This window comes from Schistocerca americana, chromosome 3 (assembly GCF_021461395.2).
Source record: "Schistocerca americana isolate TAMUIC-IGC-003095 chromosome 3, iqSchAmer2.1, whole genome shotgun sequence".
Classification (NCBI taxonomy): Eukaryota; Metazoa; Arthropoda; class Insecta; order Orthoptera; family Acrididae; genus Schistocerca; species Schistocerca americana.
Genome location: NC_060121.1, coordinates 174,284,798 through 174,302,200, shown reverse-complemented (window position 1 = coordinate 174,302,200; position 17,403 = coordinate 174,284,798). Strand labels below are relative to the sequence as shown.

Sequence of the window (17,403 nt, the reverse complement as noted above, 5' to 3'; positions counted from 1 at the left end):
TTGAACCAAGTGTTAGCGATGATTAAGTTGTGCTCTGTGCAAAATTCCACCAGGCAGCTTCCTCTTTCATTTCTTACCCCAAATCCATATTCATCTACTATGTTTCCTTCTCTTCCTTTTCCTACTATCGAATTCCAATCACTTATGACTATTAAATTTTCATCTCCCTTCATATAGACTTGTACTAATGTTGTAGGCATGGGCTTCGTATCTATCTTGGCCACAACAATGCGTTCACTGTGCTGTTTGCAGTAGCTTACCTGCATTCCTATTGTTTTGTTCATTATTAAACCTACTCCTGCATTACCCCTATTTGATTTTGTATTTATAACCCTGTATTCACCTGATCAAAAGTCTTGTTCCTCCTGCCACCGAACTTCACTAATTCCCACTATAGCTAACTTTAACCTATCCATTTCCCTTTTTAAATTTTCTAACCTACCTGCCCGATTAAGGGATCTGACATTCCACACTCTGATCCGTAGAACACCAGTTTTCTTAGTCCTGATAACGACGTCCTCCTGAGTAGTCCCCGCCCAGAGATCTGAATGGGTGACTATTTTACTTCCAGAATATTTTACCCAAGAGGACGCCATCATCATTTATCCATACAGTAAAGCCGCATGCCCTCGGGAAAAATTACGGCCATAGTTTCCCCTTGCTTTCAGCCGTTCGCAGTACCAGCACAGCAAGGCCATTTTGGTTAGTGTTAAAAGGCCAGATCAGTCAATCATCCAAACTGTTGCCCCTGCAACTACTGAAAAGGCTGCTGCCCCTCTTCAGGAACCATACATTTGTCTGGCCTCTCAACAGATACCTCTCCGCTGTGGTTGCACCTACGGTACGGCTATCTGTATCGCTGAGGCACGCAAGCCTCCCCACCAAAGGCAAGGTCTATGGCTCATGGGGGAGGAGTTAACACTTAATCTAAGTAAAAGAAATTATATACAGTATGGCAAAGCAACCCAAGATATGGACCTCCAGTTAAAACTAATTGATAAGGAGATAGAGAGTGTGCAATCCATGAAATTTTTGGGCATGCACATTGATCAAAACTTAAGCTGGAAAGACCATCTCAAGTATTTATCCCACAGGCTCAATTCGGCATGTTTTGCATTGAGGATATTATGTAAAGTATGCAGCACATACTGTACTAGACTAGTGTATTTAGCTTACTTCCAGTCCATCATGTCTTATAGTATAGTGTTCTGGGGTAAAACTAAATCACACTTAATAGATATCTTCAAATTTCAGAAAAGAGCTATACAAATCATAACACATAATTCTCCAAGAATTCATTATAGGCCCCTTTTCAAACAACTATAAATACTCACAATACCATCACTGTATATACTTAAAAGAATTCTGTGTACAAGAGCACATATGAAAAATCTATGTACAAATGAGGACTATCACAATTATAATACAAGAAGTCATAAGAATTTGTAGGTAGAAAGGGTAACGACAACACAAACCCAAAAGCATGTAAGTTATTTTGGAATAAAACTTTACAATGCTCTGCCAGTACACATGAAGGAAATAATAGATGAAGTAAAATTTAAGACTGAGCTTAAAAATTACCCTTTAAGCAAAACTTTCTATGACATAGATAGGTACTTTGATGGTGTGTAAATTTATTGTCAAAATTTTGAATTTATATGTCTAAATTTGTGCTTTTAAAATTGCCTTGATAGTGATATTCCATTATTATGTTTGTAGCACTTGTATGATAACTTTGTTGTGACAATTCCTACATCATGTAAATGATTTATGCGAAGATAATAAAATGAAATGAAAATGAAATGCAATATTTCAGTTGCTCAGATAGATGTCCTAATATGTACAACTCAGTGCATATAGGATCCAAAGAACAGTGTGTGACTTAGTGAATTGTGTTTAGTGGTACTCCATTTTTGTCACTACGGTGTGTTTTGCAATTAGGTATTTGTTCTTTATTTTCCTGTAATTTGGATTCCCACATCGATCAGCTTTTCTCATCACCTGGGAATAATAGTGGCATTTACAAAACTCACCCACATAATACAGTGTGTTGTCTCTGTTCTAGAATTTCAATCCCAAATCCCCACAGCAACGCAAGGACTCTTTGAATTCCAACAATGTACTTCTTTGTTACTTCACACATGTCAGTACTGTGATGGGACAGAATTTCTCATAACGAAGTTACAGTACAACTTGTGTGCACGTAAGTCATATGGTATGTCAGAGTAGCTACAGTGCAAATGATATTTAACTTCAGTTTCCATAATACAGGGTGTGTACGGAAAGTAATGTGTCACATTTTTTGTGATGTGACATTGTAGAGTGGTTGGATCAGTTGGGGAGGAGGGGTTGGGGGACAACTCTTATCTTTCCAGGGGTAGGTTGCTCGATTATCTCTGTGTTCTTGGAGGTTTATGAAGGCTTCTTCCACGAAACTCTGTATAGTGGTTGTACAGAACATATGCTAGAAAAAACTTTACAGCAATGCGATGGGATAAAGTTTCACCTGAAGCCCAACAAGATGCTGCTGGAAATTGTCTGAATGCTTAAGGAAGAATTCAGGCATGATTGCCTTTCCAGACTGCCATCGAATGGGTGGCACAAGATGTTTCGAGGAGGTTGGGAGAATCCTTTCACATCATTACATTTTTTTTTAACTGTGACACATTACTTTCCAGACAAACCTATATGTCACTGCTACTTTTGTGGATTGGTACATTTTTTTGGAGCTTCTAGATGGAGGACAGTAGTATGCAGTTGAATGCAACTGCTAACCTAATACTAAAAGTGGGAGGTGGGCTGAGTTACTGGACAAAGTCTTCCAGACTCCTGAACTCATAGCAATACTCCTCATTGAATAAATGGAATAAATATGACAAAAGTCTTCTTTGCAAATTACTGTCAAAATCAAAGAGCTTAAAACATGAATCTTTCACATACAGTTATAGCTGTTGGTTTGAACTTGATGAATTAACACCTGCCTCATTTATAATAAGTACAGATGAAGCTTCTATCCAAGCAAAACTATCCTACTTATCCAGTGATCAAAAGAATTCACATATTAGAAAATCTGTACTAACCCAGTCTTTTGATAATAAGAAACTTAAACAGTATCCCTGTATTGTTCTTCAGGGGAAAAATTCTCTCTTTTGGTACTGCAGTAAATAATAGCAGCCTGCAATATAAGGGGCACTCAAATGAAAATGAGACAGATGCCAAAAAGTAAGTAAACTGTTTATTATTTCAAAAGTAATCCGCATAACTGTTAATAAATTTATCATCACCATAAATGTAAATACTTTTATCCCACTGTGAGACAAGACAGTCAATGCCTTTATGGAAAAATGTTTGTGGCTACCTAGGGAACCATGAGTGTATGCAGGTGTGCACCTCTTTGTCTGAAGGAAATCATTGACCACATATGTTTTCCCTTCAGTGCTACACATGTTGCCAATGCTGCTTCACCTATACTGGAAAGCCCTTACATATCCTCCACACAGTCCCATCTCTCCCCATGCAATTTCTACATTTTTGGAGCCCTGGGGAAAGACACCCATGGCCATCAATTTCCTTCGGATGAAAAGAAGCACACCTGGGTACAATCATCGCCCCACAGATGACTGCAAACATTTTTCCGTGAAGGTGTTGACCATCTTGTCGCACAGTGAATAAATGTACTAGCAGTCATGATGATTACTTTGGAGTCTGTCTCATTTTCATTTGAATGTCACTTGCATAATTATGCTCAAAACTCAGTCTGCCTGCAGCGACACAACAGATATTTCACAAGTGTAGTATTGCCTCTAACTTCAATTATACATTTGGATTTCTTATGAGTATATTTCAATATGATAATTTACATCAGCGGGAACTGAATAAGGAGAACATTTTGAATAAATTTCTAAATCTTCCATTGAAAATGAATGAAATTAGAAACTTAATGTTCTATTCTTGACATGATGTTATAATATTCTACCAGAATTTATGTACTGGTGTACATGAGTATGGGGACAACATGTCCTCCACTGCGACTAACCTGGTGGTCTTTCCCCACTCGAAGCCAAGCTTCTTCCTGGAGCTCTTGAAGGTGACTGCCAGTTTGTCTTCTTAAGGCAGACAACAGGGCTTGGATAAGTGTTTCAAGTGTCAGCCAAAGTTGTTTTGGTAATGACAAATCAAGCATGAGCACTACTGTCAAATTTTTTAAGCCATGAGATTGGCATGATGCAAGAGGTGCCTGAAGAAGTCCTGAAAAAAGAGTTCCACCACCCAGTTCCCAGATGTGGCACACATCCTTTACCTAGGAACGTAATTGTTTTAGAAACACACTGTCAATTTGTAAACATTTAGATGTTACATTAAAGGCTTCTGAAACATACAAATCTAAATGGAAACAAATACCAATTTTTCTTACCAAGCTTTTCCCCGATTTCCGCCCATAAGCATATTCAAGTGCCAATGTTGGTTTTGCAGTTTCATTTCTGTCAAGAAATCGGTATATTAATGATGTTTTTCCCTTCAAGAGAAAAAATTAAATATTAATACGAAGATATACATTGATCTTTTTCATTTGGAATCAACATACCAAAAGTACTAGTACACCAGTAATGTATACTATTGATAACATTGTATTATAATCTTTGCATGACAATATACAATTTTGAACAGAATATGTATAACAAAATTAATCACTGCAAACGCTCATCTTATGGCAAAGGCCTGGTACAGGGACGTAAGAACAGGTTAAACATTGCAACTCAGCTTTCAAAACCGTGTTATTCTCCAGATTGTATACAACAGGCACACACAGGTGGACTTGCTGACCACAAACTCCCCCCCCCCCCTCGCCCTCTTCCACACACACACACACACACACACACACACACACACACACACACACACTAGTTACATTGTCCCAACACTATGACCTGGCAGGGCTAAATGATTATCTTGGACTGAGAGGGCGGGGTGAAAATAAAAGTGATCGGATGGAAGGTCAGGGTCAAGAGAGGTGTGAGGGGAAGGGAGAGTAAAGAGAAGAAAGGAAAGGGACAAGAATAAACAGACAGAGAAAGTTCAGGCAGATGTAACCACCCCAGCATTTGCTTCAAGTAATATTTTTTTTAAGAGAAATCACTGAATACATAAATCTGGATGGTCAGATGGAGATCTGTGGTGCACTCCTCCAGAATCAGACTTCAGTGGCTGAACCACTGCATTACCTCACTTGGCTGTTGAGGCAAGAAGTTAATTACCAAAAGTAGAGACAAGTTAGTTGGGCATGTAGTAAGGAATGGTGCTGGAAGGGGCCTTTTAACGGTAAACAAATTGTAAATGTAAACCAAGATCAGGATGAAAAATGTTTTGTCTACATAGCTATAGATTATCACAAGCTCACAAGATAGAAAATGATGGAAATTTTCAACAAATTTGTTACAAGCCTGATAACTGAAAGGTGGGAGGAGAGAGCATTGGGATGGGCCAGACTAGATCACAAGACTGCTGACTTCAAAATGTAAGACTAGAAGAGGACTAAAAAAGAGTATTTTTATGTGGTGCTTCAAATAATTAATTAAAGCACTTTGTTACAAAGTATTTGTGATCCATTACGAATCCTCAAAAGCAAAGGGGACAGTAATATTCAGAAATAAGAAAATATTATATCAGGTTATTTTACAAAAAGAACATGAATTCCTGCCACTTGGTAGTAGAAACCCTTTTCTGTATGGGGAATAAACATACGAGGGCTGGAACTTAAATAGTGGCAACTATTTATTCACCACTGATAGAAAAGAGATACATGTTTGCACCTGTTACTGTCCTTCAAAGTAGTCACCAGCATTGTGCAGGACCCACTAACAGCAATGTGGAATGCATAAAATACCGTTAGCAGAGCTTGTTCTGTTGATGGTGCGAATGGTGCGGTCTAACATTATGGTGATTCTCGTGTACGACTGTGATGGTGTTATCCTAATGCATTATATTCCTACATGGCAGCCCATCAATGCACAGTATTACTGTTCGTTTTTGGAGCATCACCTGTGACCAGCTTTACAAAAGAAGCGGCGACACTTCCTGTGCAACCCACCCAATATTTTGCACAACAATGTGTGGGCACATACAGCGCAAGCTGTGGCTGCTTTGTTTGGTTGATGGGACTGGGAAGTACTGTTCCATCCACCATACTCCCCGGACTTAAACCCTTGTGACTTTGATTTGATTCCGAAGATGAAGGAACCCCTTCACAGCATTCGCTTCAGAACTGTTCCCGAGATTCAACAGGCAGTGGACCGCTCCATTTGCACCATCATCAGAACAGGCTCTGCTAACGGTATACAATGCCTTCCACATAGCTGGCAGTGGGTTCTACACAACGCTGATGACTACTTTGAAGGACAGTAACAGGTGCAAACATTAACTCTTTTGTATCAGTTGTGAATAAATACAGGGCTATTACAAATGATTGGAGCGATTTCATAAATTCACTGTAGCTCCATTCACCGACATATGGTCACGACACACTACAGATACGTAGAAAAACTCATAAAGTTTTGTTCGGCTAAAGCCGCACTTCAGGTTTCTGCTGCCAGAGTGCTCGAGAGCGCAGTGAGACAAAATGGCGACAGGAGCCGAGAAAGCGTATGTCGTGCTTGAAATGCTCTCACATCAGTCAGTCATAACAGTGCAACGACACTTCAGGACGAAGTTCAACAAAGATCCACCAACTGCTAACTCCATTTGGCGATGGTATGCGCAGTTTAAAGCTTCTGGATGCCTCTGTAAGGGGAAATCAACAGGTCGGCCCGCAGTGAGCGAAGAAACGGTTGAACGCCTGCGGGCAAGTTTCACGCGTAGCCCGCGGAAATTGGCTCATGCCACAACTGGAGACCGACAGCGCCGACTTCATCTTTCAACAGGATGGTGCTCCACCGCACTTCCATCATGATGTTCGGCATTTCTTAAACAGGAGATTGGAAAACCGGTGGATCGGTCGTGGTGGAGATCACGATCAGCAATTCATGTCACGGCCTCCACGCTCTCCTGACTTAACCCCGTGCGATTTCTTTTTGTGGAATTATGTGAAAGATTCAGTGTTTAAACCTCCTCTACCGAGAAACGTGCCAGAACTGTGAGCTCGCATCAACGATGCTTTCGAACTCATTGATGGGGACATGCTGCGCCGAGTGTGGGAGCAACTCGATTATCGGCTTGATGTCTGCCTAATCAATAAAGGGGCGCTTATCGAACATTTGTGAATGCCTAAAAAAACTTTTTGAGTTTTTGTATGTGTGTGTGCAAAGCATTGTGAAAATATCTCAAATAATTAAGTTATTGTAGAGCTGTGAAATCGCTTCAATCATTTGTAATAACCCTGTAGTTGCCACTATTTAAGTTCCAACCCTCATATTTATAGAACCACACATGTCCTCATAACCAATAAATATTGGATAAAGTGTACATAATATGAGATGCAGCACACAGTTAAATTTGCGGTGTTTCATGTTTTCTCATAAAGAAACGAGAGGGAAAAAACTGAAAGAACAATAAGAAACTTTTGAGCAGTTATGGCATCTGGCAAAACACTATTATGTACTCTGTGAATTGAATCTCTACTGACAGATAACTGTTACTTCTGATATCTTGATGACTCCTTGTGTCTTATCAACATATTTTTCTTTCACTCTAGCTCCTGGAGGTCTCACTTTTTGTCCCATTTTCCTCTTTCTCCTGATGGAGGAACTAAAAAGAAAAAGCTGCCCCCAAGCAGATGGTTGGTTAGAACACTGCACTAGTCATAGTCCTATAGGAGGTGGTACACTTTTGCTTCATTTGATCTTAGAACTGACTTACCCAGCCAGTTACAGGAATATCTACAGTTTCATGTACACTCCAAATTGCAGTGCAACTTGTCATTTTTAAAATTGGCAAATCTTTTCCCAAGATGAAAGAAGCAATAAATGACAGAAAAAAAGGCCTAGGACTCACTGAGAATTGAACCCTGGACATTTAAATTTGTAGTCTGCCTTTTTCCCATCATTCAAGCAAGACTAACTTTGATTAGCATTTTCTAAAATAAAAAAATATCATGTAATATTTCAAAATCCCATGAAAAATGCTTTTTCGATAAAAAGAGAAGGATTTCTTACTCACAGACATAAGCATTTAAAGAAAAGTTTTGTTTATTATAAATGAACATACAAAACTGAACACCAGTAATGACACTGAAAGAGAGACAAAGCAAGAATCACAGTTAGAATTCTATGTTTTTGAACATGTAGGTCTTTCATAGTGTCATTTGTTCGCTCACTGGATCCCTCTATAACTGACTACATGTGTCAGTTCAGAGGTATCAGGAAAGTAAGGGCACAACTTCTCCAATAAAACTATGAGCAAGTAGTGTGAGGTTCAAAACAACCTTCACGTTGAGGATACTTTACTTCAAGACTTAAAACTACTCCATTCTTGATTTTCACATAAAATTAAATAGTACTTACATCTAATTTCTGTGATATGTAAAGAGAAAATTAACCATAATTATCATTTTGTTTCATGTAAAACATAAGATGTAAATTGTTTTAACTCTACAACTAAACTAAAACTCATGTACTATATTAGAATGCTCACTGCATATACATTTTAAATAAAAGCCAAAACATCTTTCAGCTTTCTTTCAAAGTAGAAAAAACATGCAAATTCACACAACTCACACGCACAAGTACAACAGTCTCTGGCCACTGGTAGGTTGACCACAGCAGCTAGAAACTGTAGTCATATGTGCATGAGTTGTGTGACTGTGTGTGCGTTTTCTACTTCGAAAGAAAGCCTTTTGGCCAAAGGCTTAAATGTGTAGCTATCTCTTAGTTTTGCCTGTCTGTAACTCAACATCTCCCCTATATGGTGAGTAACAGTAGCCGTCTATGCTTTTCATGATATTGTTGCTACTAGAGTGTCTTATTTGTGTAGTTTATCTTTTATGTGGAGGGTTGAAATCACAATTCACTACAAAGAAGTTTAATTGGAAGTAAAACAAATGGGATACTTGCCACTCCTTTATTTCCCATGAACAAAAGGGAGCATTCTTTTGATTCAGTTGCTGCTGGTAACTGCTTTTTCTCTTTGCAGAGTCGTTGTGCTATTTCAAGCAGGCTTTCACTGCTGAAAAACCATGACAGAGAATAAATCAAATTAATTAATAACAAATCATGCAAATACTTGTGTCAAAATCCACACCCTGTATGTTGCAGTAAGTTGAAAGTGGCTGATACTCTTCCTGTCACATTTAGAAATAGATAAAACATTTAATTCATTACGTTCTTCCTACAGTAATTGTAGCAATGATATGGTGTATGTCCCAGAATTATAAAAGAATATTTTTTATTCACTCACTGTGTTCTCTACATCCTTATTGGAGGGAAAGGCTCCAGAGATGTTTAATTACTTGTACATTAAAAGGCAGAAGCAGTTACTACAGGTAACTTCTCTTAACTAAAAACAAGTTACGAGTTGTGCTAATCTGCTCACGCTAACAATTACAGTAATTGCTTCTGGGTATTACTCTCTCTCTCTCTCTCTCTCTCTCTCTCTCTCTCTCTCTCTGTCATCCAATGTATCACTTAAAACTTTACATCCAAACATATATGGGGTAAAAAATTTATGATAACACAAAAGGCAGTAATATATTTAAGATGGAGCTTGGTTCATTGAAAAGATTGCTCTTTACTTTTCTGGTGGAATGTGGAATAGTGTTATTATCCTACTGAAGAATTTCTTGGGGGCAGCTTTACTGTTTGAACAAATGAATCAACTGCTGTATTTCTCTTAAAAATGTTTCTTATTGTAAAACTTGGCATCTCCAATACATCAAATCAAATAATCTGAAAATTGTTGTACATACCAAGATGAATAAATCGCATTTCACATCATTCAGTTTTGTGACCAATCATTTGAATGTATCCACATTTGTCCAGGGTCGTTTTCTCTAAGTTTGATTTCATTTTGAGCAATATTTCTGTTTGTAACTTATTTAATAATATTCCAAATTGTTTATGTTTATTCTCAGAAATTGTTTCACTATTTTGAATGATATAACGGGGAATTTTACGATACTGGTGGTATCAATAATGGAGTTCCAGCTCTGGACAACAACTAATCCTCTGAATTATGTACAGCTCTCTGTTCCTTACACAAGATACACAAGGTAATCATCCTTTACTCTTGTATCTGTTCAGTTTTACAATTCCTAGTTATAGGTGAAAACAGACTGAAAGTACTGTATGAATATGTTCAAGAAAGAGTTAAAATAAATGTCTACAGTGACGTCTTTATAAATTTAACCCAATATTCTTCCTGTAATCTTACTACAAAAACTGTTATCATGTCACTGTTTATGATTATGCAATACTATAATTTTCTTCTATCATCTGTAACTACAGTTGGAGTCACGAATAATGGCGATCGAGTTTAGGCTCATTCTACACATCTAGTCAAAACATTATGACCACTGCCCACTGCGATGTTGGATGGCACCTTGTGGTGTTGTGAACACGACATGGTAACAAAATTATACAAGCAGAGCAGACATGGATGGGGGGTCACCCAAGCAATTATATGGGCTGAGATAAGTGACTTTGACAAACGGCAGATTATTATTTCGCAGGGCCTGTGAACGAGTATCTTGAAAATGGTGAAGCTGGTTGAATGTTCCCGTGCTACTGTTGTGAGCATTTATGGAAAGAGATAGAAGGACTGTGAAGATACCAATAGGTGCTAGATGGTTGGATGTCCACAACTTTTCACAGAACATGGGGTTCGGAGGATTGTCTTCTCTGTAAAGTAGGGTAGATGTTGATTTGTGGCATCTCTGCCAAAAGAGCACAATGCTGGCTGCATGCACAAGTGTTTCAGAGCACACATTCATCATACATTGTTGAACATGGAGCTCTGCAGCAGACCACCCCTACATGTTCATATGTTGACCCAATGACAACACCAATTTCGATTGTAGTGGGCATGGGAACATTGGGATTCGACCATCGATCAATAGAAACACATCATCTCTTTGGATGAATCACATTTTTGCTACACTAGGTTGCTGGTCGTCTCCATACACACAGTTATAGAGGTGAACAGCAGCCTGAAATGTGCGGCATGCCACAGACCCACTCTGGTGGAAGCATTATTGTGCTAGGGGGGACATTCTCCCACATCTGCATGAGATCTGAAGTAGTAATCAAAGACATGCTGACAGCTACGAACCACCTGCATCCTTTCATGCTTGATGTCTTCCCCAACAATGTCATCTTTCAAGAGTATAGCTGCCGTGTCTCAGAGCCAGAATCATGCTACATTTGTTTGAGGAGCACTATAGCGAATTTGTGTTGGTGTCTCAGTGATCAAATTCACCTGATGTAAATCCTATGGAACCCATCTGGGGCCACTATTGGGCACCATCACGGCATACAAAAAAATTAGTGGACCGTTATTTACTCAAATTACACAACCTGTGTGTCGACATCTAATACCACATACCTCCACAAACATACCAACAAACTGTCAGCTCCCTGATATGCAGAATCAGTGATGTATTTCATTCCAAAGATGGACAAACAATTAAGCAGGCGGTCATAATGTTTTGGCTCATCTGTGTATGTCACGCATTCTCCGACAACCAATGAATGTCCGGTAATGTTCCAAGTGCTCTACTATGTATTTCATAGCCAATGTGAGCATTAAATATGATTGTAGCAAGTTATTTAGTGTATTTTACTTCCATATGTTCCCAGTTGTCACATTTCATAGTGGTCGTAAGCGACAAATTCTGCACAGATAGACATAATTTATGGTATACACATTTTCTTCAGCACAGAGCATGTTTATGCACTTACCACAACCATTGCTTGGAACTGGCAACAATGCAATTGCCGTCTGTGTCTCGAGCTGCGTGAACCATCATCATTCATTGACTAGACTATAACGGGTCTGATTCCTTTTTTATTGTTAACATTTGATCATCATGGTAAGATTGACCACTGACTATCGGTTTTATAGCTAAATCACTGCAGGTTTTTGGGTCTAAGAACAAACTATCAATGACTATTGCATTATGCCTTTCAATCCTTGTAGAGAATTTTAATGTGGCAAATACTCCAAAGCTTGGCATTATCTTTTCTTTGTGGTATCAATCAGTATTACCAGGCAATAAATCAGCAATGAGTCTCCTAAAACAATGACTCTCCAATTAAGTCTTCATAACTGCATTAAAATGTCCCCAGCTGTTGCACTGAGCATAAGGTACTGCCTGCTGGTGGTTTATTACCTGTCAGTGTTACAAAAATGTTTGTTTCCTGATCCACATAAGTAAATGATACTGGCCTTTTATAAACATGATGTTCATTTTATCAGATCAATATGAACTCCTCTCTACATTTTAATCATATTTTTTAAAGCTCATTGTGGGATAATGACAATGAAACTTTTCTACAGAAATCATCACTGCCTCACACTAACTGATATAATAATTGTTCAACAAGCCATTTCGACAAGTTGTCTGAGCTGTTTTGCATTGCTAAGCAGAACTGAACGCTGGTACTGTTCTGTGGTAGAATAATTCCTGTCAAGTGATATTTTACAACTTGCTGCTAAAAATGATAAATACAGTTCTTGTTTGTAACGTATTTTAATATTAACGTGAATGAATGATGTACGGCATACAGTACAGTGTACATATCACACTTTTATAACTACAGTGCTGTGATGCAGGGCACATATGCAAATAAATATTTTCACATCCATGGTAGAATGAGGTTAGGCTAGACAATTTGTTCAAAATCATATGACAAACTTTTAACCACATATGGTATTCACATGACACGCAGAGCTTTCATCTGAGATTAAGCCAAAGTCACTGGCATATTTAAGCTGTATGATGCCATCAACAGAAAAATTACAATTACTATTTGCAGAGTCTGTAACAGAAAAAAGCACGCGCATTATCAAAATTTGGCATTATAGAATCAAGTAGAAATGCTGTCATATCCCAGCCTCAAATCTATTGGTAGGATTTTAAAGACTTTTATCCAAAAATACACAACTCTACTATCGACTCCAAAGAAGAAAGCAAAATTCAATGGGGAAAATACAGCAGACATCATCATATCATATATTTCATGGTAAGTGGCTTGAAGGTTCTTTTGTCAAACTTTTTATATTATGCACAAAGATTCTGTGTATCACAATGTTTATTTGTAATAATTAATAAACAGTAAGTATACTTGGATGAGCAAAAAAATGTTATGATACTTGAAATGGCTTCAGCAACTGACAAATCTTGCAACTTGCTTTTCTGCATACAATACATGTGTCCTAGATATTTCCTACCAAGCAACTGACACAAAGTATGCAAACTGTGCTACAATTTTCCACTTTGTCTCAATACATAGAGAAATACCTCTAGGTACAAAACATCAATTAAAATGGTTTTTGAAGATCATATTAATTTGTTGATGCTTCAGTTTTCAGTGCCTAGATGAGTTTAATATTAACCGAATTTTCCGTCGGTGATTGGAAGAACATTAAAATTACTTCCATGAATTTATGCGGCAATCATTATGGAAAAACCAACATTCTTTTAAGGAAAAAAGTTCTAGGTAACATGTGGTACTGTCAATGGAACAGCTAGAATGCGTTACTTAATTACGTTGCAAATTACTGTAACGATTAGGACAACTACTGTGTGTTCTGCCCGAAGGCAGATCTTCCCTTGCTCTCCACATACGTTTTGTATCTAACGAAAAATTTCGTACACTGTTCGGTCTTCTTCGTCTATTTCCCACTACTTCGGGATGGCTTATTCAAATGCCATTCTGCCGCTTTACCATTTTTCCTGATTCATTTTGCATTGGCTCAAACATGAGATCTTTCACGATGTACGCAACTAAAAGTATTAGACTACTTTTTTCTGTCAGTTTTCATTGGGCTATGAATTTACGAGTTATTTATTCAGTTCACTTTCATGTTTGAAGATGGACGCCTACGAACTAAACAGTACTTTACATTACATCTAACATAAAAGTTCACGTTTTGTGTGATGTGTTTTTTTGGTAGATAGCCCATGCCCTACAACCGTATCTTATTGCTCTCCAGTCGCATTAATGCTGCTACCTGCGTTAATACACGACGAAAAACATATAGAACGTTTTTGTTTTATCTGTTGTGCAAATGAATTTAAAAATTGTAAAAGTTTGAAATCCTAGTTTTATTCTTATAGCCTCCCCATATTTGCTACATTTTATCACGCAGGGTACAATACCGAATCTTCACTGATAAGTACAATAAAAAAAATTTCAACAATCAGTAGGTTACAGTTGCAAAGGGAGTCGAACATTTGCTCTCAACTGAATATGAATCAATGATTGATTTTTTTTTTTTTTTAATATATCGTGGATACACTAGAAGTCACCTAAGACGTTACAAACGTGAACTACAATATAGGTACAGACACTGACACAATACATTTGCAATCTTCCGATTTATATCAATTTTCGTAATTATATAAAGCCCACGTAACGGTAATTTACAACGGATGCAATTAATCTCGTCCAACCAACAGCTATTAGTATTCAGTTTGTATTTTTGCGTTTTTTGGACCAAACACTTTTATTTGATTATGTTCATTTCAATGGCAAAAATTTTTGACACCTGCTTCACCTACTATTGGGAAGCTGGTATAGTACTTCTCTGGTTAATTGCAATTTTTCACGCTAATTGTCAAGTGAAACTGACAGCAGTAAATATTAATGTAATGTCAGTACCTTTTCTTCATCGTTGAACATTTTAATAGCAGCGTTAACGACCAGAAACAAACCGCTTCGTTGCTGTGTAGCAAGTATAATATTGCTCGTTGCTTAGCAACAAGCAACACAACTGACCACTGTGTCGAGGGAAATTCTTGTGACGTCTGTAACAGTAGACTTTTATTTCAATTGAAAAGCAGCTATAAATGAAAGGAAGCTCAAAACTGTATTTCTACAGGAGAGGAAAATTATTGCCGTAATCGTTTGCCAATTCAGCAGTCTGCATAAAATATACCGAAAAGATTTTAACGCAAACAATTATTAACATGAATATTATGCTAAACGCATGTTCATATTAATAATTACGATTGCATTGCTTTTACAATTTACTCACAGTTGAACAGATTTTGTAATTTCAGAGCTATCTATTGCGTTATATATGATTTGCCACATGTCAATGGAATTCCAGAAACATTGAATGTGTCACTGATTTAGGACTCACAGAGCGGTGCAAATGAATTATTTACTTATGTTGTAATTCCTCAGGTTTTATCGGAGCGTTTGATTGGTGATTGCGTGCTTCGGGGTGTTCTGCCGAGTTGTTTCCATTTTACGCTTAATATTTCGTCGACCTACCCAGCCGTCTTCTTCTAGAGTACATGTAACACCAAAATTCACAGAACCTGAAGAAGACGGTTGAGTCGATTTTCGAAATATTGGACACAAAATGGAAGCAAGTCTGCAGAACACCAGGGAGTAAGTTATTTATCTGGGTATATATTTTTTTCGTAGCTCTGAATTACTGTCAATTGTTTATTTGTGTGATGATCATCGGACACATATATGGACGTCATTCTGCGGCACGGTTGAATGCCGGCGTGTTAATAGCACCAAAAGAAATTCTCAATTTTTCAATTTTAACGTTTGCCTTCCTTCAGGCGCGTACGCGCTGGGCCAATGAAGGCCAAGAAACGATAGGCAATGGATTGTGCCGAACCTGGGCCGCCAACGCATTTGCGTTCGGCCTCTCAATCTCATCCTCACCAAACAAAGGCACAGGGCCCAAGGGATTCGGCCATGTAGGATCGCAGTTGGCTCTGATAAGTTGTCGAGGTTACTCCCACTTCGTTACTGTCATAAAGTAATGTATTAATTAAATTTTCTGTGGTAGATATTATAAGGAAAAAAGAGACTTTTAGCAGCCGTTGCACGTGAAGCATTCATTTTACTGCGAGAAGATAAGCGCTGGATTTGGAATAACGAGAAGAAATAACGCTGGTAGACGATCTCTCTTTGAAAATGAAGGGAGCAGTGTGGTGGGGCAAAATTAATATCACATTGAAGTGGGACTCATAGTCTTAAGCAATAAACGCTACAGATTTCGAGTTATTACGGAATTGTGGAGGTCTTAAATTATCAAAGATGACATTTCTTTTAGGAGAGTTGTACCTGCAGAAAAAAGATATCAATATAGACTCAATTTGCTTTTTCACATCATGCACATTATTTTCTAACAGTTGACATATTTCCCTCCAAGTATATAAGCTGCTGAATTTGCTTTTGCAATTGCAGTACATGGGGTTCCCTAAACATTTTAACATTCCCAGTGACGACAAAACTCCATCGGTGTTAATGTCTTATCCATATTCCACCCAATACTGCAACATTTTTAATCACAATAAATACGCGTTCAGCAGACACTGCAAATTGCTTCTGAGCCAATGAATACTCGACCCAGTGTCCACACTAGGAGAGGAGGCACAAGCTCTTTGATGTTACTGCCAGCAGTCAGAACTGCCACCAAGGCTGGTCACTTTGTTGGATCCGATTTGCCACTCATACATACTAAGCAAATCTCGTCCAACAAAGTGGATGGTTATGTGTAAGTGCCTTTTCATATGAGCTCTGTGTCCACCCATCACAACCTCAAACTGACTACGTACTAGAGGATATGAGCTATGAACTTGTATCACATTCATGCCAAATAACAAAACAGTTTCATCATTTCACAACAAATGCTCCGCACGCTAGCTACTAATCATTATCCACTGCATACTGTGACTGTCTCAAACTGAACTGATACATCTGTCCGTCGTGGATGAGAGTTTGGTTTGGGAAGACTTATTTTAAAACGGGGTTGGGGGGGGGACAGGAAGCCACCCTCCTATGCCCCTCGCTGGGGAAGAAGGCAGTATACCAACTATGCTCCCTGTACTGCCATTATTATAGCAGTGAGATTTAACAGATGTCGAAGATGAATTATACACAATCTTTTAGCACTAGCTATCCTAAATCTACTTCTAGATATTTGGTGTGATAGCCTGCTGCATGGGTATGCACAGTGAATGTTATTAGATAATATGAATTATCTGTGCTACCAGTAAATATTCAGAAATCTCAGTTCGTACAGACAAAGACATATCATTAATCCAGTGTAATAAATTAATGAAAGGAGGAAGGAATAAAAAAGACCAATGTTGAAGAAATGGCACAGATTGGCTGTTCAAATCCACTTTGATGAATATGACAAACAGGAAATTCCACTGATGAAGTGATACTGCCAACTTTGACATCAGTAATGCGAGAGGGTTAAAGTCGGATGCAGCCTACA

At 38.1% G+C, this 17,403-nt stretch overlaps 1 protein-coding gene across 1 annotated transcript in view; it reads right to left on the bottom strand.

Moving 5' to 3' along the window:
- The window catches only part of LOC124606811 (cytoplasmic dynein 2 light intermediate chain 1), an 88,790-nt gene extending 73,876 nt beyond the window's left edge, over positions 1-14,914 (bottom strand). The window contains exons 1-4 of the mRNA XM_047138879.1: positions 14,811-14,914; positions 9,045-9,156; positions 4,415-4,516; positions 4,037-4,300 (exon numbers count right to left, since the gene is read on the bottom strand). Of these exons, the coding sequence (XP_046994835.1) occupies positions 4,037-4,300; positions 4,415-4,516; positions 9,045-9,156; positions 14,811-14,821 (489 nt within the window). The 5' untranslated portion in view covers positions 14,822-14,914. The remainder of the gene's footprint in view (positions 1-4,036; positions 4,301-4,414; positions 4,517-9,044; positions 9,157-14,810) is intronic.
- Positions 14,915-17,403: the final 2,489 nt, after the last annotated feature.